General features: G+C 42.2%; 1 protein-coding gene across 4 annotated transcripts in view; it reads right to left on the minus strand.

Annotated features, from left to right (window-relative positions):
• The window catches only part of LAMA1 (laminin subunit alpha 1), a 158,852-nt gene that overhangs the window by 35,705 nt on the left and 102,161 nt on the right, over positions 1-20,986 (minus strand). For 3 of the 4 annotated variants that reach the window (XM_087438878.1, XM_014780342.2, XM_087438879.1), the window contains 12 exons: positions 19,190-19,311; positions 16,892-16,978; positions 16,343-16,536; positions 15,214-15,356; positions 12,140-12,229; positions 10,452-10,563; positions 8,807-8,969; positions 3,936-4,146; positions 3,635-3,751; positions 3,347-3,510; positions 1,224-1,359; positions 603-696 (listed from right to left, as the gene is read on the minus strand). In XM_087438878.1, coding sequence (XP_087295004.1) covers positions 603-696; positions 1,224-1,359; positions 3,347-3,510; positions 3,635-3,751; positions 3,936-4,146; positions 8,807-8,969; positions 10,452-10,563; positions 12,140-12,229; positions 15,214-15,356; positions 16,343-16,536; positions 16,892-16,978; positions 19,190-19,311 — 1,633 coding nt within the window. The remainder of the gene's footprint in view (positions 1-602; positions 697-1,223; positions 1,360-3,346; positions 3,511-3,634; positions 3,752-3,935; positions 4,147-8,806; positions 8,970-10,451; positions 10,564-12,139; positions 12,230-15,213; positions 15,357-16,342; positions 16,537-16,891; positions 16,979-19,189; positions 19,312-20,986) is intronic. The other variant, XM_087438877.1, reaches the window with a different exon arrangement.

Consider the following 20,986-nt stretch of genomic DNA (forward strand, 5'->3'; position numbering starts at 1 on the left):
CTCTTACACAACAGATTCCTGCTGCCATTTTGTGTTATGCTTATTGGATAGCTCTTACATATGCCAAATAATTGCCTACTGAAACTCTTAGGAAAAACTAAACTGCATAGGTATTTTTTGAAAAGTTAATAAATCAATTATGATTTAATTCGGTAATTATTTAATGAGAACCTACCATGAGTCTAACATTATAATAGTGCTGTGAAAAAGGCAAAAGAAGAATGAAACATAATACAACTCTTAGGAAACTGTGAAACAATGAGAGATGAATAGAGGAGCACAGGAAATCAAAGATAACCTGACAAACACCACAGAGAACAGTAAAACCTCAGGGGCTGCAGCCGTGAGTGGAAGACGTGGTTATCAAGGAAGGCTTAAGGAGTCTGTGGAGTCTTAGAGGGGACTGCACACTAAAATAAGACATAGCACTAAGATAAAATTTTAAATTATATGATATTTATATGATGGGAAATTGGAATGTTATTGTGACAAAGAAATGTTAAGTTTCAATTGCTCCAGGAGAGGAGAATGTTCTGGCAGTATGCTCAGACATGTGTTCACATTCACTCAGCTTATCAACAGAGTCCAAGCTAGAAACTGACCTTGATGCTTTCTGCTCAGGCTGTGGCCTTCTTTTAGAAATTTGGAACTGTGCTGGAGAGCTGCTTTCCCATTAGAAACAAGGGATTCTGAGAGCTGGAATACAGAACAATTTAAACATGGTGACTGGAGGGCAGGGTGGAATCCTGCTGGAGACGAGGACAGCAACTCTATCAGAAGAGTCTCCAGGCTAGTTCCAAACTAGGAAGTCAACTAGATAACAGGTAAGGACAATTTAAATTGTCCCAATTTATATTTAATATATGTCCTAATTTATGGCTGAGGGGAAAGAACACAAGCCATTGTACCCAGATCTTCGCCATGGGTAAGAAAAGACGACTCAAGTAGATATCAAATAGCATTATCATTTTTGTCATAAGAAACTGTGAGATTTTCCTCATCTTTACATCACTAGTCTTAGTCTTCATAAAGAAGTATTTATGACCTTAAGAAATTAAAACTTATATCACATGATGACAGAAGCCATAAATAGATCCCACCAGAAAAGAATGTTCACGAGCATAAATTGAAGCCACTGAGTCTTTGTTCAAGCACCTTATGCAATAATCTCTCATGGCCTCGCAAAGGAAGGTGCACACCGAGGCCCATGGGGCATTTCTTACCAGGCGAGACTTAGTCACGGTCCTGAGAGCATCTTTTGCCAATTTCTCTGATTCTTCCATCAGGCTCTGAATGTTGGGACGGACATGGGTTGCACTGGTTGCATTCAAGGACACATGTCTAACATTTCCAAGGCCGCTATGAAATCAGCATATTTAGAGATGTTATGATAAACTAGATTGAACTTTCCCACTTTTCTTAAAAGCCCCCTAGTTTCTTTCCCCTTAGAAAAGTATCATCAACAAGGAATAACAACAGCCGGATTTCCCTCTGACTCCAAAAGTACTCTTAAGAAGCAGTAGCCATATTGCCACAATAACACTAAGAACTGCTGTTTAATTAATACCCGCAGAAGAGACTGCTGCTGTTTCCCATCTTTTTGACTATTCATCAGTTTCCACCAGCTGCCCTCCACGTTCTTTGATCTCTGTTCAAATTCCCTGCATATGTGTGGGATGCCGCTGCATGTTTGCATTGGTTGTAATCTCTCCTGCATGTACTTGTTAATTTTCAAAAAGCTTTCCTAAGCATATATGAGGATGCTGAATCTCATTCCCAAATGGTATACACCAATTTGATAAACTTCACTAGAGGTTTTGGAGGAGGATCGGATAATATTTCAATCATCTGAACCTCACTCTCACAAGTGGGCAAATCACTTATGAACTTGCCAACTGGTAATGGTGCAATTTCATCCAGCTCGTTCCATCTCAAAAATGAAATCTGACAATTGACACATCTTTGCCTGCTGAGCAACTCACTTCATTTTCTTCCCAAAGTTATCGAGTTGTGTGATTCCCAAACCAGACATCAGCAGTTATTACTTGTTACTACTTGATTGGCAAAATTCAGTGATTTATAAATAAAAGATAATAATGTCATTTAACTTTGTGCATCATACCAAATTGCTTTTACAACTCATACTAAGTAATAAAGATTTTGGCTAGCTATGTACACAGTCAGAATATTTTTTTCTCTTTTGGGAAATGATGAAAGATGAAGAAGAAAGAAGCTAACTGAGCATGTAATTCCACTTCCTATTACTGATTCCTACAGCATATGTAGGCGGCAGTGCTCAATGCAGCAAATAATTTTCACAACATTCTTTCTTATATTGTTTTTAATAGCTTTTGTTGTGTGATCTAATCTTTTATAGCAGCATTTCTCAAATTGGAAAAGATATTTTTTTCCTCTTCCACAAAACACACCCAACACACAGAAACACACATATTCCCAGCATGTCCAGACTTTTCTCAGACATAATTTATAACAAATTTTAAAGAAATAAATTTACCAATTAACTCACACTATTGTGTAAATCACTGATAAGGCCTAAAACACTGGTTTCCTCATTTGCTGCACATTAGATCACCTGGGGATCTTTAAAAAAAATTACAACGCCTAGGCCTCATCCCAGACCAATTAAATCACAATCTTTGTGGGGGGGACTTAAATCACAAGGGGACAAAGGCATCAGTGTCTCTGAAGTTCCCCAGGTTATGCCAATGTGCAGACAAGTTTGGAGACCACTGGCCTAAAGTTGTGTTTCTCATTTAAAGGCACTTTTAATGAGCTGAGGACATATTTAACAAACATCCAAAAAACATAATTTAAAATAATTATAATACAAGGGAAGATCTTCAGGCAGGAGAAAATAATGGGGGTGGTATCTTCTAGGAGCTGGGAAAAGGACTCCCAACATTTCTGTAAGTCCAGGGTGGGCAACCACTACCTCCATCCATGCATAAAGCCAGCCAAATCATAAGCTCCAAAAATGTAAGTTATATAAAGAAATTAATATCCTGGTTCTGTCCATATGCAACCCAACAAAGCCCTGAGAACTCAGTAGATATTTAACAAGACCTTGATGGCTTGATATTGTAGCATAACATTTGTTTTAATTCCTATCCAGTTCAGTTTGCATTTTTCCATCATACATTTATGCTGATAGTCAACTACGTTATCAGACAGGGGAGGAAATATTCCTTGCCATGTAAATAAAATAGGAATCTTCATTTTTAAACAAAAGAAGAAGAGTGACTCAACACTGTGATAAAATAACCATCCTTATTCTCTCTGATTGATGGATCACAACCTCTGGAATTCCTGCAAGGTATGGTCTCACCTGTCCAGAGCACCTGCTCGTCTCTGCAGCTCAGCTGCATGATCCTCAGCTCTGTAGACAAGGTCAAGTGCTCTTCTTTTGGACATCTGCATGACCAGATCATCTACATGGCGCCTGATTTTGGCAGTCCATAAAAGTAGCTCATCCTGGTGACGCTCTAACTGCTACAAAGAGAAATTAATATTGTAAATATATATGCATCTGTTTAGCAATGTACATGTACACATATATAAGGTGTGTGATGATTCTTTGGAAACTGTATTGTGGCTGTGCTGAGTTGTAACTTACTGTTAGAGCCTTCTGTGTAGCATGTGCATGTGCAGTGGCAGCATCTAGCAATCCTCTTCTGCTGGCAATTAGCATTGAGGTCAAGTTTTGTTCTTCCTGAACACGCAGCTTTTTATCCTGTAGCAAAAATCACCTTTAAGTATGCTTCATAAAAGCAAGTCAGCTTCTGAAGCCTGGTGCCTGACACTATGTGCTGAAGTTAGTACTCGGGGCTCATTTTTTAAGAAGCTAAAAATGGTCTTCTTTACATGAGAGACTTGGGTTACCAGCTCTAAGTGAGGAGAGGGCTGTTAAGACTCACGCTGAACTCTCGCAGGTCGGCACTGACAATGAGCAGCAGGTGGCTGCTTTCCTGGGTCTTCACCTCTGCTTCCCTCACAAGGTCTGCTGCTGCCTGCAGTTCACTGTTGAGTTTTGAAAGGAGACTGCTTGCTGCTTCTTTTAATACCTTCAATTCTTCCAGTGGCTTCTGATAACTTTTCTGAATTTGCGACAATAAATCTTCAGCAGCCCTGATAAATATAGATGGTTCACATAGTAAGTAAAGGAACAACAAAGCTCGTATCACTGAAATGATAGTGGAAGAAATCTTTAGCTCTCCATACCTAGTTTCTCCTTAAGATCCTAAGTGCTACAGTATAACCTCTTAAAAGGGGAAAGTTTTTTCTACGACAGCAATAGGTATGGCAGATTTACACTTTATCTTTAACAAACTATCGTTATTCACAAACTTTCTAACATATTTTAGTAATGTAATTAAAAGAAATCATCTCAGTGAATTTGGATTCAGGAAACTGGGCCCGCAGTTTGGGAGTGATGGCAACTGTAATCTTTCATTAGAACGTGGAGAGAAACTGAAAGGAAGGGCTATGCAGGGGTTTGCTATGAAGTTACTGATGTTTTCATATGATATAAAGGCCTTTCTCCAGCTAGTTAAGAAATAGATTTTATAAAAACTTTCAAATCCAAATTGCCAGAAAGATATAATTTGTACCACTGATAAAAGCAACTTCAGAAAATCAAAAGACATTTTTTCCTATTCTTTTATAAATATGCTATCCAATTGCTTATTTGAATCAATTTGAACTTAAAGCTACACAGAATAATAAAATTTTCACACTACAAATCTTTGCAGTGATTGAATATATCCCATTAACTTCTTGCTTCAATTTGTTAGGAGAACTTTGAAAAATTTCATGGAAAGTGCCTTGTAAAAAACCCTCAACTTTCACAGATACCAGATTGCTGGTCTAAGACACAACAGAAAACATTTCACAAAGATAAATATTTGAACTCTGACATCATTAGAACATCATCAGAACATCATCTGGAACTTTTTGAACATTCTTATGATTTTTCTTTTTTTTGTGAGGAAGATCGGCCCTGAGCTAACATCCATGCCAATCCTCCTCTTTTTGCTGAGGAAGACTGGCCCTGGGCTAACATCCATGCCCATCTTCCTCTACTTTATATGGGACGCCGCCACAGCATGGCTTGACAAGCAGGGCGTTGGTGCAAGCCCGGGATCCGAACCGGCGAACCCTGGGCCGCCACAGTGGAGCGTGCCCACTTAACCGCTTGTGCCATAGGGCCGGCCCCCTTATGATTTTTAATGATAGTAAGATGTTGCGTTATGATACAGGCAGGAAGAACTACAACCAAGTACACGGGAAACACACAAGTAAGCCCAATAGATTTCTAATGTCTGACCCTGAATCCATTACTTCTTATCATCAAACAACGTATCTCTCTAAGAAATTTTAAAATAGAGCTTAAATTTTCATCTATGAAAGGACTTTACCACCTAAACTGTGATCAGATGAAATGACAGTCATCAATGAATTGAAAAAGATTAAAAAGAAAAAAAACCTTCAGCACTCTTCTTTAGCTGCTTCCTGCCAAATTTACTCCATTAATACAGCAAACCAGTGTTTCTCAAGCTGTGTGTCTCACAACACGTGTCCCACGAATAGGTAAGCAAGTTCCATGAGAAAGGGGCTGTGGTGAAGTAAGCTTAGCTGCATTCTCAAGGCCCCTCTTGGAGGTTCGAGATGCAGGCCAGTGCACTAAAAGCTCTGAAAAGACTTCCAGTCAAGAACTTGTCTCTCCTTAGTAGACACTGTGTTTCCCAAACTCATCTGGTCATAGGACACATTTCCTTAATAAAATCTCTTGATAGCTCCATGGATGCAGCGTGGAAGACAGCTGGAAACAGCTACAAATGATCATTTATAGTCTGCACTGAAGGGTAACACAGCAGGCCGTAGTTGGCCATCCTTAGAAAGGCCTGCTTGCAAGGCTGGCCCTTGGCTGCCATCTACAAGCCGTTCCCTAACTGATAAGAGTGGCTCACTGCTTCCACTGTTTGTGCAAACAATGTGGTTCATGCTGAACACCTGCCTTCCTTCTGGGAGTCTGGAATTTGGGTATGTGCTAGGCAGAGGGTGCCTACAGGACCAGCCCCCAGTAAAAACCTTGGATGCTGAACCTCTAACGGGCTTCCTGGGCAGAAACACCACACCAGTGCTGCTGCATGTTCCTTGCTGCGGGAAGAGCGCTCTGTGACCCCTCCTGGGAAGGAGAGAGGGTAGGGAAGCCTGTGCGGATGCCTCCAGGCTCCGCTGTGACTTCTTCTCTGACCAGCTGTGCATCTTTAATATGTTGCAGTAAGAAATCTTGGCCACGAATACAACTATATGCTGAGTCCTGAGAGTCCTAGTGAAACTCTGAATATGCGGGTGGTCTTGGGAACTCGGACATAAGCATGACAAGCAAGTATGATAAGCATGCTATATATTCCCACCAATAGGATTGCCATACTTCAGCATAAATTACCAGTTATCTAAGAATTATGATTAAAATGCTGACAAATAATTCCTAAAATAATCCCTGAAATTTGAAATGGTGTAAGTATAGGGATTACCCATGGAAAATAAATAAGTAGAGGCCAGAGAACATATTTTAAACTTTAATTTTTTTTAAATAAACGGTCTCTTTAGTAACAATTTAACTTACAAATTAAAAAGAGAGATCAGCAACCTTATTAATATCGTTACTCCAAACAGCAACAGAAGATCTAGAACAACAGAGAAAGGGTGACAGGAGGGCCTAGTGGGAAGGAGGGTCGGGGCACTGAGGGGGACAGGTGGGAGAGCCTTCTCTCTTTCTCTCAAATGCTATTCAGAAGATGAACCTTTCCCAATTGGACTACGAGCTCCGAGAGGGCAAAAAGCTCTATTGTCCTCCTTCGTGTCTCCAACTCCTAGCACAATGCCTGCCACTGGGGGCTCACTCCATTTTGTTGAATGAATGAATGAACTGACGGTGGAAGGGTAATGTGGGAGAGGGCAGCCCCACAAAATCACTCCCTAGGATCTTCAGGACGTCTCCATCTTTCATGAGCTCCCCATCTACTGATGTGCAGCCACGGGAGGGAACACTTGAGATGACAAACCGCGTGTGGGGGCAGGAAGCACTGGAGCAGCCAGAGAGCCCAGGATGGGTGGAGACTGGTGGGGGAGCGTGGCGAATGAAGGGGGTGGGGCTGGAATCAGATATATGTTTACATGTTCTCTGAGAGGTCGCACGGAGCTCAGGAAGGTTAGGGAGCGGAGCTGAGCCTAGGGTGGCTGCCTCCAGCATGGAAGGGTCCTGGGAAGACTGGCATGGAAGTGTGAGCTCCTTTCCCTCCAGTGTTCCCTTCCGCCATGCATTTCAGGTAAAGGGAGGATGCAGGTGCAAGGCTGGGGTCAAGGATACATGATTTTAATCTGGCGTGGGTGGAGAGGCATGGTCTCTGACATGACCATTGAAATTCTACCCACGTGTCTTTTATGGACTGGGTCTCAAATGGTCCTTCCTTCTGTTTTGGGTTGGAAAATAACAGGTTTGGAGTCACAGATTCAGGTTTGTGGTCAGGTTTCATATTATCCTGGAAGTTTAACTTTGGGCAAGTTACTTATGGTCTCTGGGCCTCAGTTTCCCCAGCTAGATTCTCCGCTACCTGCCAAGGTGGCTGAGATGATCACAGGGCAGATAGTGAGAAGTGAAGCCTGCACCCTCCCTGGCACAGAGGAGGTGCTCCGTCAACGGCAGCTCCCTTCCCCACCTCCCGGGCCCTCGCTGGCCTCTGATCTCCCTTCATTCAGTTCGTGGTTTTCTCAGGAGAGTTTAGGGCCCTAACTAATGTTCTAGTAATTAGATTACTAGTTCTCTCTCCAAATCCCATCTGACAGTAAGTTCCTCCTTTTGTTTTTCACCCAACAAATCAACAACTTCAGAAATCATATTCAGTGATGAAAAAAGATTCTTCAGTGTGTTGCCAGTGGAAGTAGACATTGTTTTAAACAAATCTTTTAGAAAATAATTTAGAAAGCCAAGTCAGGAATCTTCAAAATGAAAACTCTTTGGCTAAATGATTTCACTTCTTAATATCTACCCTGATAAGATACTAATGTGAAACAGAAAAATATTTTTGTCTAAGATGTCCATTACAACATTATTTAAAATAGCAAAATACATTAAAATAGTTTAAATATCTCACTATAGAGAATGGAATTTTGATGGAGTATTGCACAACTATTTGAACCAGTACCTAAGACATTTATCACAACCTGGCAGAAACACAGCTTGTGCTATATTACTTCGAGTAATAAGTGTGTGAAAACACTAAGAAAAAAGCATGAAAGGAATTACAAGCTCCTAGAGACCATGTCTAACAATTCTTTGTGATCTGTCATTTCACATTGTGGGTTTCGATGAGGGTTTACCTAACCGAACTAAATTATTCTGGCATAATGTCAATTTGTCTTGGAGTTCACGGTATAGGTAGTAGCCACTGACTATATTTTCTCCCATGAGAGTTTACTGCATTATCCTTCATCTTCAATAAATACAATATCATGAAGTTCTTTTGTTCATGCTAGGTGAAAATGTTCCAGAGTCACAGAGAAAAACCAAATCTATGGCCTAAAAGTACAAAGACAGAGATACTGGCATTGATTACACTCTTCTCTATTTGGAGGGCCAGCGCCCATCTCTTCATTGACTTGACAATAGGGCGCCCAGTGAGAGCTCTCTTTCCTTCCCCTCCTCCCACATGCCTCCTTCTCCCTCAGCATTCAAGTTCCCACCTCTAACGAGTTGTGTCATGAATGGTATTTATGGACTTACTCGAGTTCATGTGTGGCATTTTGGTGCAACTGCATAAAATTCCTTTTCTGTATGATTTCAAGCAAAGATGTAATGTTCTTTTGCATATTCTGAAGAGTAGAACTGGGTAGCTGGAAATCTTCATCCAAGGTCTGATTTAGAGTTGTTGCCTTTTCGATAATTTCTATGGAGAAAATTCATCGATCATTTAATAAGCCTCTCAAAAGTGGACAGTACTAAAATGGAAAAACTTAGAACCTTCTTCAGTGAGGCCTACGCTGTTCACCTAAACTGGGTTGAACCTCTAGGCCAGGCCAGGCCAGCCCATATATTCCAATGCACTCCGGACACCCCCTGTCAGAACACTCACAGACTTGGGATTACTGGTTTACTTAATGTTGGTCTTCCCCAGTACCCATAAGCTCCGTAAGGCAGGGGCTGTGGCCGTCATGTTTACCTCAGCATTTCCTGCACCTGGTACAAACATTTGCACATAGAAACGCTCAATAAATATTTACTGCATGAATGAACCACCAATATTTGATACTATTTTATTAAACATATTATTTGTTCTAATAATTTCCTTATCTTTTGTCCTATGAAGTCTGATTTGTATTGGATTCTGTACTTTTTATGCCCTTACCTTGCAATCCCTAAAGAAAAGCAAGAATATGTTGCTGGTAGCCAGTAAACTGAAAATAGCATTCTAAAAGGCAGATCAGACAGAACATCCCAAGTGAATACTGAATACATTACTCTAATATTGTGGATATACTTTGGGACCACAGTGAAGCCCCAAATCCCAGCAGCTTCTATTCTGGGCAAAGGACGGTGTTGAGAGTTGAGCCAAGCTACTCCATGGTGTTGGAGCTTCGGCATCCATTTTGTTTGGCCAACCGGCCTGCAGAAACCTTAAATGGACACTAGCTGCCTCATGCAAGGGTGTGCCCTAGACAGCAGCTGGCAGAGTCATAAGCAATGTAAGTTACTGTTATGACTTCTTCAACTGCCCTCGTGATCAACAGTCTCCCCTGCCTCCCAGCACCTTCCCCTTATGTGGCCCTTAGATAAGACCCCCATAGGGCTTACTGACAGCCTGCTTTTTTGGTTTGGATGGACCAATCTGGCTTTAGCCCAGGAGCCCCAAAGCACTCCATCCACAGACCCGAATAAAGGCCTGTGCCCCATGTTTTGTCTGCCTCTGTCTGCCTGCACCCTGCCTTGACCTCTCGTGTGGCCCTTCGAGGCATGCCGGTACTTCCTCCTGGACCTGTGAGTAAAGAACTTCTCTATCTCATTTTCTCTCGTGGCCTGTGGTTGGACATTGGCTCACCATCCAGCACCCTGTGCTCCACTTAATAAGTGTTAATTTGACAAATTCATAACAGATGGGGAGGCACCATATCTACTTAATACTTAGGATTTAAGTGTAAGGCATAATATAGAGAATGAAAAAGGAAACAGCCATCTTTTAAAAGATAAAACTCCCAATGAAAGATTATGATCTAGACCCATCAGGATCCCCAAACTATGGAATATTCCAGTCCTTTGGCTCTAGGAAGTCCAGGGCAAGTCACACACATCCACTCATATGTTTCATAAAGTGAATGGGGTTTTTCCTACCGAATAAGTCCACGGTCCCCAAACCAGACACCGACCACACTACCTTGGATGTTTATCTGCAGCCTCTCAGTAAACGCCACCCGCTCTTGACTCTTGCTGAGGACTCTTTCAGTCTCCCTGGTCACATGCTGGCTACTTGCTAACACTCTAGTGAGCTGACAGAGAATAAAGGCTCAGGTTAGTTTGACTTCCAATAATCTGTAAGCTTTGGTATTCCAGTTTTGCCTTCTTGAAACAACAAGACATATTCCAGAATATAAAGAGGTACACTGTCACGTAAGCCAAGGTTAACATTTCAGGGTTGGAAACTGACTAAGAGGTTGATGCAATAATCTCTCACTCTGTGTGAGAAAATATGGTCTATTTTTAAAAGCAGTCTGACTGGCTATCAAACCACAGACTCTCCCACTGTCTCTATTGTGAAGACCTTGTATTCAGTTTAGGACCCAAGTATACAGAATATAGAAAGTAAAATCTTGCTAATTTGTATTGACCATGAGCACTCAGTCGAGGGGTTAAGAACACAGAGTCACGCAAACTGGGTTTTAGGCCTGATTCTGCCAGGCTAGTGACCTAGTACTTAACATCTCCTGGCCTCATCAATAACATGGAGTAATAATAACACTTACCTCAGAGGGCTTTACGAGGATTAAATGCGATGATGTTTATAAAGCCGGCACCCCAGGGTTGAGACTTAGCTGCCCTCAGCTGTTATTTTTATTAGGAATGTTATAATTTGTAAAAGGAAAGGTTGTTTGTAATTTCCAGGAATGTAAAGTAACTCAGACTGGTTCTAAAAGTGTTTTCTAGTCAAAATCCAAAGAGAATCTTCTTTAATGGATAGAGAGAATTTATTTTAATCAGCTTATCACCTCCTACCAAATGTTTGCTCACTGGGGTACTTAAAGCCCACACTCAAACCCTTAAGCTCTTCCCAAATCATCATTAATTCTAAGTTAACAGGAGCCAAGCTAATGCTTTTTTAGGGTGCATGATTGTGTATGTGTGTGGATGTTGAGAGACAGAGACTAGATACATGTACCTGTAGTCACACTATCACATGCATATCTATGTACATATATGCATGTATACGTGTGCACACACACACACGGAATTCATAAGTGAAAATTATAAATTTGACAATAGGCCTCCCTCACCAACTGAGAATGAGGAGATTCTTTTTTGGGTCACTAAAAACCCTTCATCTGGCGTGGGCTGAACAGAATAAATAATTTACTGCTGATATCAAAACAAGCTCTCTTGCCATTCAAAGTTCACAAATGAGAAGCATGCGACCTGAAGCCTGACTTGCACGGACACCACACAACAAGGCTCATGGAGCGAGCAGTACTGGAGTTCAGTGGAGTGCCTCTGAGAGCCGGCGCTCGCCATGTGCCCGGTTACGCAGGGAATCGAGGAAAAGGAAGAAACCTCAGCCATCTTTTAAGCCCACCCACTCCTTGGTTCACAGGAGAAATGAGAGGCGAATGGCAAAGTGACTGCCCACTCTTCCTTCAGCAGAGGTGACAAGAGAAATTAAGTCAGGAGCCTTTTCCCACAAAGCATAGGAACTGAAGCATAGGGGTAAAACCAATTTGATGACAAAGTACGTGGAGCACAGCTCCTGGGCTGAAGGGGCTGCTCTGATATAATCAGAACCTTCAAGACAGCCCTACTTCAAGTGCTCACAAGCACTGGGTGGGAAGTAGGCCCTTTATGTGAAGAATTTACCTCCCTTTGCAGGTTATCAGTTTGTTCTGCAACACCTTCAAGTTGAATTTTTGCCAGTTCCTTTTGTGTATTTTCTTTTAATAGAGATTCCTAAAAAGAACAAAGAAAACAAATTATATTGCTTCAAAATAAATTTGCTGGTTCTTACCTATGAATCACTTGTTATTTCCTTTCTTTGTTCACAAAAAGAAATTCTTTCTTTGAAATTGCATTAAAAAATAAAATGATTGGGGCTGGCCCCGTGGCGTAGCGGCTAAGTGCCCACGCTCCGCTGCTGGCAGCCCGGGTTCGGATCCTGGGCGCGCACCAATGCACCGTTTGGCAGGCCATGCTGTGGTGGCGTCCCATATAAAGTGGAGGAAGATGGGCACAGATGTTAGCTCAGGGCCAGTCTTCCTCAGCAAAAAGTGGAGGATTGGCATGGATGTTAGCTCAGGGCTGATCTTCCTCACAAAAAAAACAAAAAAAAGAAAGAAAGAAAATGATTCACATTTACTTAGTTTTGATTATAGCAACATGTTTCCATTCTGCCATCTTTTGCTTTATATTTCCTATATAGACATTAACTTAAAGTCTGATGTGTTATACAGAATCTGATACTGCTGCAATTCTTGGGTAAGTCTGGCTTAATTTCAATATCAGAGTCACATAAGTTTTAACTGTAATCGCTAACACCTTAAAAAACGCTTACTAGGCTAAAAGTCAAAAGTATTAAGAAAAGAATAGCCTTTATAATTACTAACAATTAAGTGCTTAATCTATGCCAACACTTCTAATTTCTTTACTTGTATGATTTTAGTCAAACCTTATAACCCCATGAAGTGGCTCCATCATTGTTCCGGGTCAGGGGAGTTAAGTAACTTGCTCACGGTCCCTGTGGGGTGAGTAACCTGCACGTGGTCCCTGTGGGGTGAGTAACCTGTGCTCTGTCTCTGTGTGGTGAGTAACCTGCGCCCTGTCTCTGTGGGCTGAGTAACCTGCTTGCCGCCTCTGTGGGGTGAGCAACCTGCACACAGTCCCTGTGGGGTGAGTAACCTGCTCATGGTCCCTGTGTGGTGAGTAACCCGTGCGCAGTCTCTGTGGGGTGAGTAACCTGCGTGGTCTCTGTGGGATGAGTAACCTGTTCAGCCTCTGTGTAGGTGAGTAACCGGCACACGGCCTCTGCGGAGTGAGTAACCTGCATGGTGTCTGTGTAGGTGAGTAACTGGCACGCAGCCTCTGTGGAGTGAGTAACCTGCGTGGTCTCTGTGGGGTGAGTAACCTGCGAGGTCTCTGTGGGGTGAGTAACCTGTGCGCGGTCTCTGTGGGGTGAGTAACCTTCGCGGTCTCTGTGGGGTGAGTAACCTGCGCGGTCTCCGTGGGGTGAGTAACCTGTGCGCGGTCTCCGTGGGGTGAGTAACCTGCGAGGTCTCCGTGGGGTGAGTAACCTGCGCGGTCTCTGTGTAGGTGAGTAACCTGCGCGGTCTCTGTGTAGGTGAGTAACCTGTGCACGGTCTCTGTGGGGTGAGTAACCTGCGCGGTCTCTGTGGGGTGAGTAACCTGCGCGGTCTCTGTGGGGTGAGTAACCTGCGCGGTCTCTGTGGGGTGAGTAACCTGCGCGGTCTCTGGGTAGGTGAGTAACCCTCGTGTGGTCTCTGTGGGGTGAGTAACCCGCTCACGGTCTCTGTGGAGTGAGTAACCTGCATGGTCTCTGTGTAGGTGAGTAACTGGCACGTGGCCTCTGTGGAGTCAGTAACCTGCTCGGCCTCTGTGTAGGTAAGTAACCTGTGCATGGTCTCTGTCGGGTGAGTAACCTGGGCGGCCTCTGTGTAGGTGAGTAACCTGCACAATCTCTGTGTGGGTAAACAATGAACACGAAGAACAGTGCAGAGCTCACACTCTTAACCTCCTTCGTACTTGACATGAACACAAAAAATCATTTAAAGGAATTGACAAAGTGGCTTAAATGAGAGCAAATCATTCAAAAATAGTAAAAATGCCCATTAAGTATTTATCTTACTTGATAAATTTAAAATATAGGTATATTGCTGGGGCCCAAACTGATGGAAAATAGTATTTATTGATTGTGTCTATAGTGAGTGGAAAAGAAATTTAAACATTTCTTTCTTTTCTGTTTTTTGTTTCATAAATTTTTGGAGAATTTTTTCTTATCTTTCAAAAACATTTTTTTCCATCTGAGGAAAAATAATATAAAACATCTCTTAGAGTTCCCTTTCTTTTCTTTACTGCCATTATGTCTACAGAGAAAAAGCCACTGTAAACAAGAAAGGATCGCTGCGGCTGCCGGACTCCCAACACGCACCACACACAAGCAAGCACACAAGCACACAGGCCTAAGGAAACGTTAAGTCTAAGAAAAGCTTTTATCTAAAAAAGGCATTCAGGAATGACTGTCCTTTTTATTACTGCATGACACAGTGAATTAATTATCTCCAATTCTAATGTATAGGTTTTAAGCAAAATTAAGAATCACATTTTTTCCCAGTTAGAATTTAAAAAGCTGGAGTAGAATGCTGTCTATTAAGTCAGTTTCTTAACTTCCGACCTATTTTTTGGGCCCAGATCCTGTTCCACTAAATATAAAACTATGATTTACCCCCAGAGATTTTTATATAGTCTTCCAGGGAGCAGGAAATCTGTGCCCTGCAACTCCAGTTAAGAATAATATATTTACAGAAAACAGTTGATTTCAGCATATTCTAACATTAAAAAAGATACCATCCAGACTTATTTTCTGTATTTGGAATAGGACAGCTGTTTACAAATATCCAAAGATCTGTCACAAAGAAGAGAAAGTGGACTTGGCGTTATTCCAAAAGGCAGAAGGCGGCCCATGGGGGAAGGATTTATAAGGAGGCATCTTAATCAATTAGAGCTGTCCCCCAGTGAAACAAGTTAGCACGTGGGTGAAGTCCCCGGTCACGTTCAAGGGAAGGCTGAACACCTTCCAGCGGGCGACACAGGAATAAGACTCCTACACGGGTGGGGAGGACAGAGAGAATGACTCCTACTGTCCGACCAGCTCTATCTCTCAGTAACACGTTTCTCTCCATCTCGGTATTCCCAGTACCTACCCAGAGATATTTAGTTATATTTTCCAGGTTTGACAAAATTCCATACGGGATAACGATAATGCTGGTGAGGTTCACAGAAAGAATGGTATCACCAATATTGTCCAAGTCACTCAGCAGCACACCTACACATTCGTCATCACAAGCTGAAAGAAAAAGAAAGTTTAAGTTAATGCCAAGTGGTCTGCACATCTTCCCAGGGGTTTGTATAAGCCATTTTGTAATAACAGCATATGTGGGCAGAGTGCACTGCAAGGCACATCCGGTTTCATTCTCACCCCAACTGTGAGAGGGGAGGTAACCAAGAAGTCCTAAGCCCCAGTTCTCAAACAATGACACTGAGACTCGGATCAGATCAGTGACTTCCCTGGGGTCACATAGAAAGAAGCAACTAACTGATCCCCAGGGCAGATCCTAGGTCTGGGGCACGTTTCGTTACACGGCTCCGACCTTTATAGTGGCATTTGTTCATCTCTGACTTGGGCCAACGGCGGTGAATTCCAACTGTATTTCCTTTCAGAGCCTGGCCTGTCATTTCCTCAGATAGTTTGCAGACACATCTTCAGCAAGTACAAATGAAGGAGACCGAGGGAAATAATGGACGTATTTTTACTGATAACAAACACAAAAACAAAAGCAGAAAAGCTCTCGAATGCCATGATCCCGACATACTTCCTCCTCATCTTCCCCATGAACCACTGAGAAGAAGACATCCCAAGACGATTTCCTCTTGTACTTGGTATTAAAGTAAATCAGAACTGGAAAAAAAAATCCACAACAGCCAAGAGCTGAAGCCTTAAGTGAAATTTGGGTGAGGGCAATGAGAACCCCACAAAGGTGTTCCTTCTCTGCACTGACAGACCCTGGGCTTCACTAAAGGAAATACTAACACAGCTCGACTATGAAGCTGGAACTGCTTATAGTGCCAGACAGAGAAATGCTGTTATCCAGACCCTCCTGCCTTGGCTCAAAAAGTACTGTGAAAAGTTCAGGTCAGCAGATGCAACAGCAATCTAAGCTTAGTTAAAATAAAACAGGACTTTCTTTATCCTGCTGACACCATAGGGCACCACAACAGGAAAACATTTGAGAGGAAAAACCATTTTTAAACATTTAGAGGAGGAATACCCACAAATACAATCACTTTCCACCAGAATGTGCCTCGGTTCACATTCCTCGCATCGGAGTCCCATGGCTCCTGGCCTGCAGACACACTGCCCAGACCTGCGGTCACAGTCACTGTGAACAGAGCCACGCGGGCTGCAGTCACACCTCTGGCACGTGCCACCCAGTGCTCGAGGGTTTCCATGGTAGCCCGAGGAGCACCTACAGGAAGGAAGACACGGGAGCGTGGGCAGCAGGATCAATACCAGTAAGTGAGTACATGAACCAGCTCCTGTCCAAGGACAGTCGGCATTTCTGCAAATGAAATGCAAAGAACACAGGCCCATCTACCTCCTTCTCCCTTTCCTTTTCTGACACGAGGATGGGATGTTCACAGAAGTGCATTTACCTATCTTAATACATGGGACATTCTGTTTGGGAATAGTAATGGGGTCCCACATCAATCACGCACATCCAAACTGACAGTGACTCCCAAGTCCCTTTAGTAAACATGTCCTATACATGTAAAAGGAGCAGACGCGCGTAGTGACTGCCATGTGGTAACTCCCCAACATACCTTTCACAATATTGTCCTTCATAGCCTGGAAAACAGGCATCGCAGCGGAAATCGTGATCACCTTCCAAGACACAAGTAGGACTGAAACTGAGAGAAAGGAAATTTGTTTTGAATTTTCAGATATACAACTTCAATTCTTTCTTTTGGTACTTACTCATCACTCTTAGGGTACATGATACTGTCGTAAAAGTTAAGTGATTACACCGGACAGTTAGACAAGCTTTTCAGGGATTAAAATCTATTGGGCAAAAAGAAGGAAAATAGGCATGTAATCAATACAAGTGTGTGCATCTCTTGTATCCAGAAGACACTCCTTAGACCCCTGCCAGTGACAGCCATGTGAGTGCTGAGGGGAAGAAGATCTCGCAGATTACAACTAATTCCTCACCAAACAAGAAAGTTTCCCAGGTGAGAAGGGCTTTCTTCTAAGTCTGACTTATTAGATGAAAAAGTGATTAGAGACAGCTGTCCATGACTCTGAGCCAGCATGGAAAACGGAAGGGAGAAGAGAGCTGGACAAAGGCTGATGCACATAATTGACTGTGATAAAAGGCAAGCAAGAGAAGCCGCAGGGGAAAGAAAAGCAAAGAGGGTGGAATTTGAAAATAAATGGACCTAAAGGTAGAGAGTCATGTGCTGGGCCATTAGAAGCAACATGACAGAGCAGCTCAAAGTTTAATAAGACACTCAGAGGTTGATCCCCTCATGCACGGATTTCAGCTTTTGGCTTGTTCCTTTCTTTTCAACAACTTCCGCCTCCATGTTGTAAATCACCAAAGCACCATCTAGAGGGTCAGCTGGTACCTGCAAACCACTGGTAAAAAACCACTGGGGTAGTCTGGTTTTTTGGGCAGTGAGAGAAGTTTCCAGAATGAGTTACAGAGTTCTCTATCAGCCCCACTTCACTTCTGACTTTTGTTTCCTCCTTAAACACCTAAGAGACAGACTTTAGCGGAAACACAAAATATGTAGGAAATGCAGCATGTCTTTGAGGGCCTCCCAGACACACAACACACACAGAATGTTCACACCCTCAGTCTCTTGCTGATAGTGAGCTTTAACTGTTCACCTGGGCTTTGGGGATGGGTAGAACCTTTTTTGATTGAAGAAGTAAAATATTCAAACAGTACAGAAATGTGCAAAGTAGAAGGGTGAAATATCCTTCCAAACACTTGTCTGGGCACATATAGCCATGGAGCTATGGATATGAATTTTTTCCAAAACGGCATCACATTATATATTCAATTACATAATTTAATTGGCCATTTATCCAATTCTGTACATACAGATATACCTTATTATTTTCTCAGTGTTTGTACAATATTTCACTCAAGGTACGTACCACAATGTGTATAACCAATTCCCGTAGATAGATATTTCAGTTTCCTCCCCAATTTCTCCTGAGTACAGCAATGCTAAAATATATCCATCTTCACACACATAGGCAAGTATTTCTATAGCTTAGATTACAGGAGTGGAATTGGTGAGTCAAAATGTATGTACAGATTTAATTCAAAAAGTCAAATAATAGTAACACTAAATTTTAGAGTGCTCGACAGTTTACAAGGAAGTTTACACAGTGCCTCTCATTTAGTACTCACTGTCAAGCACCACTTACTGGGAGACAGTAAACGGCAGAAGATTCAAACAAATATTAAAAAGAAAACTTCATTTTAGTATATCAAAAGTTGGTATTTGATTTACACATGTTCAGTCCCTTGTCAAATATTCTAAGCAATAATGAAATGTTTTTTATGAATTACAGTTATCACTTAAACCAAAGAGGACTCACAGATATTCCAGTTCCCACTTAAAACCCTGGTTCTTTTTTGCGTTCAGATAATTCTACATAAGCATCATGAGTACAAGGCAGACCCTGGCCCAATTCTATCACTATGTAGCATTGCCATACTTCATCAGTCTTGAGCATGTATAATTCTAACCTCATTCCCTTACACTAAACAGGAACTGAATTCTTTGTACCATTATTCATAAAATTAATAATAATTCATCTCTAGGCACACTGGACACATAGGTTGGAGGCTAAAATTAGCCTTCAAAAAACAAAACCTCAAGGTCCTTTCTTTAATCGGTTCCATTCTAACACCCACTACCAACAGATACTTGGCTTTTGAAAAGATTCTCTTCAAACACTGTGAGAATGAACACTTTTTCTTAAAATTAGCCTTGCTCAACACACAGAGAATATTAATTAAAACAGACCACATAGAGACCTTGTAAAATGAGGTTGAAAATGGGAGCAGCCCCGGCTCCGGTGGCACGGGCAGCGCACCTCACCTGGCAGGGCGGCTGTGAGGACAGGTGCACAGAGAGCAGTCGCTGGCCAAGCCAGTCACCTTTCCATAGTAGCCGGGAGCACAGACATCACAGTGGTCACCAGCCGTGTTATCACTGCAGTTCTGGGGCCCCACGTTTCAAAAGGAGAGCGAAAGAAATAATGGGAAACTGTTAGAAACCATCCTTATCTGGTAATATCTAAGCACAACCACTTTTTATATCAGTGTCTCTTTTTTATTGATTTTGAAAGAAGAGAGAGCATTTTTCTTCATATTTTTAAAATCCTGGAAACACTGCCAGCTCTGTGGCCTTCATTTATTAAAATGAATACAACCTAGGGATTATCAATGCATTCTTCTTATGGAAAATCTACACAGGGCTAAAATACACACACACACACACACACACACACACACACACACACACACACGGCTCTAAAAGCAGCCAACTTTCAGATCCTTAAAATATGGATCTAAAATATATAGGGACCAAAAAATCAATTTGAAGCACACCGGTTGTGCACACAGTCGGGTTCAACGATCAATGTAGGCAGTTGAAAGAGCAGGAGTGATTTAGGGAACAGACAGTGAGGGGAGAAAACGCAGGGTTTTAGAGCAATACCAACAGGTTCTTGTAATAACCAAATCATTTCCAGCTAAATTTTATGTCATCATTTGGACCTACGACCCTGCTATTGAAAAATTTTTTTAAGCTAAAAGAGCAAGCAATTCTTGGCATCTGACGCCAATAGGAACTCTGCTCTTGCATAGCTGGAGCACTATTCCCCAGGCCCTGGGCAGCGGGTTCCGTGTTAGATGAAGGGATGGAAAGGCGAGTAGTGCTGGGGCCACTGAGCAGACCTGCAAACTGACTCAGACTTTTAGCCTTGGCAGCGAGAGAGGATATAGAAAGAAACTTTTTTATACGTGTGAAAAACTATTTTTCAGTTTCTTTTTTAAATTTTCTTTTGTGAAGATTGGCCCCTGAGCTAACATCTGTTGCCAATCTTCCTCTTTTTGCGGAAGAAGATTAGCCCTGAGCTAACATCTGTGCCCATCTCCCTCTATATATGGGATGCCGCCACAGCATGGCTTGATAAGTGATGCGTAGGTCTGCGCCTGGGATATGAACCTGCGAACCCTGGGCCGCCGAAGCAGAGCATGCGAACTTAACCACTACGCCACTAGGCTGGCCCCTCAGTTTCTTTTAATTAAAACATATTCCAGTATTTTTCATTCTAAAATTGTATTCCTATTTCACCTGATGAAAATAGATTTTACTGAGATCCACTTGGCCCCCAAAAGTGATACCTCTTTAGAAGTAAAATTTGCAACCTCTCTCTCAAAAAGGAAATGTGTTAAATACTTGTTTTAATGATATAATACAAGGCTGATAAGGAATAAATGTTAGATGATGAGAGAGGACTGAAGCAGATTTTCTGGTTTTCAATTGCTACCACCAACTCCAGCATTAAAAACATCCCCTAACACAACGAATTGTGAGCTCCCAGTTTTCAAGATCCTAGAGAATAGAAGACAAGCTGCCCCAAAGAGTGGCAGGGAAATAAGAACCTGTTAAGGTGACACATGGGATGAGTCAGTTGCTGTGGGAAGTGCATGGAGAACACCTGTCAATTTTTTAATTGTAAAACAAGTCTTCTCTGCCTGGTCCTCTGTTTCCCCACTCCCTCCCAGGTCACATTTCTGATCAATCGCTTTTATAACACCAAAGGCCCAGGGACATGAGGAGGGAGGAACATCCTACGTGCTAGATGACCAAATCAGACCCAAAAGGCCT

This window comes from Ceratotherium simum, chromosome 14 (genome assembly GCF_057802395.1).
Source record: "Ceratotherium simum simum isolate JZ-2026a chromosome 14, ASM5780239v1, whole genome shotgun sequence".
Lineage (NCBI taxonomy): Eukaryota > Metazoa > Chordata > Mammalia > Perissodactyla > Rhinocerotidae > Ceratotherium > Ceratotherium simum.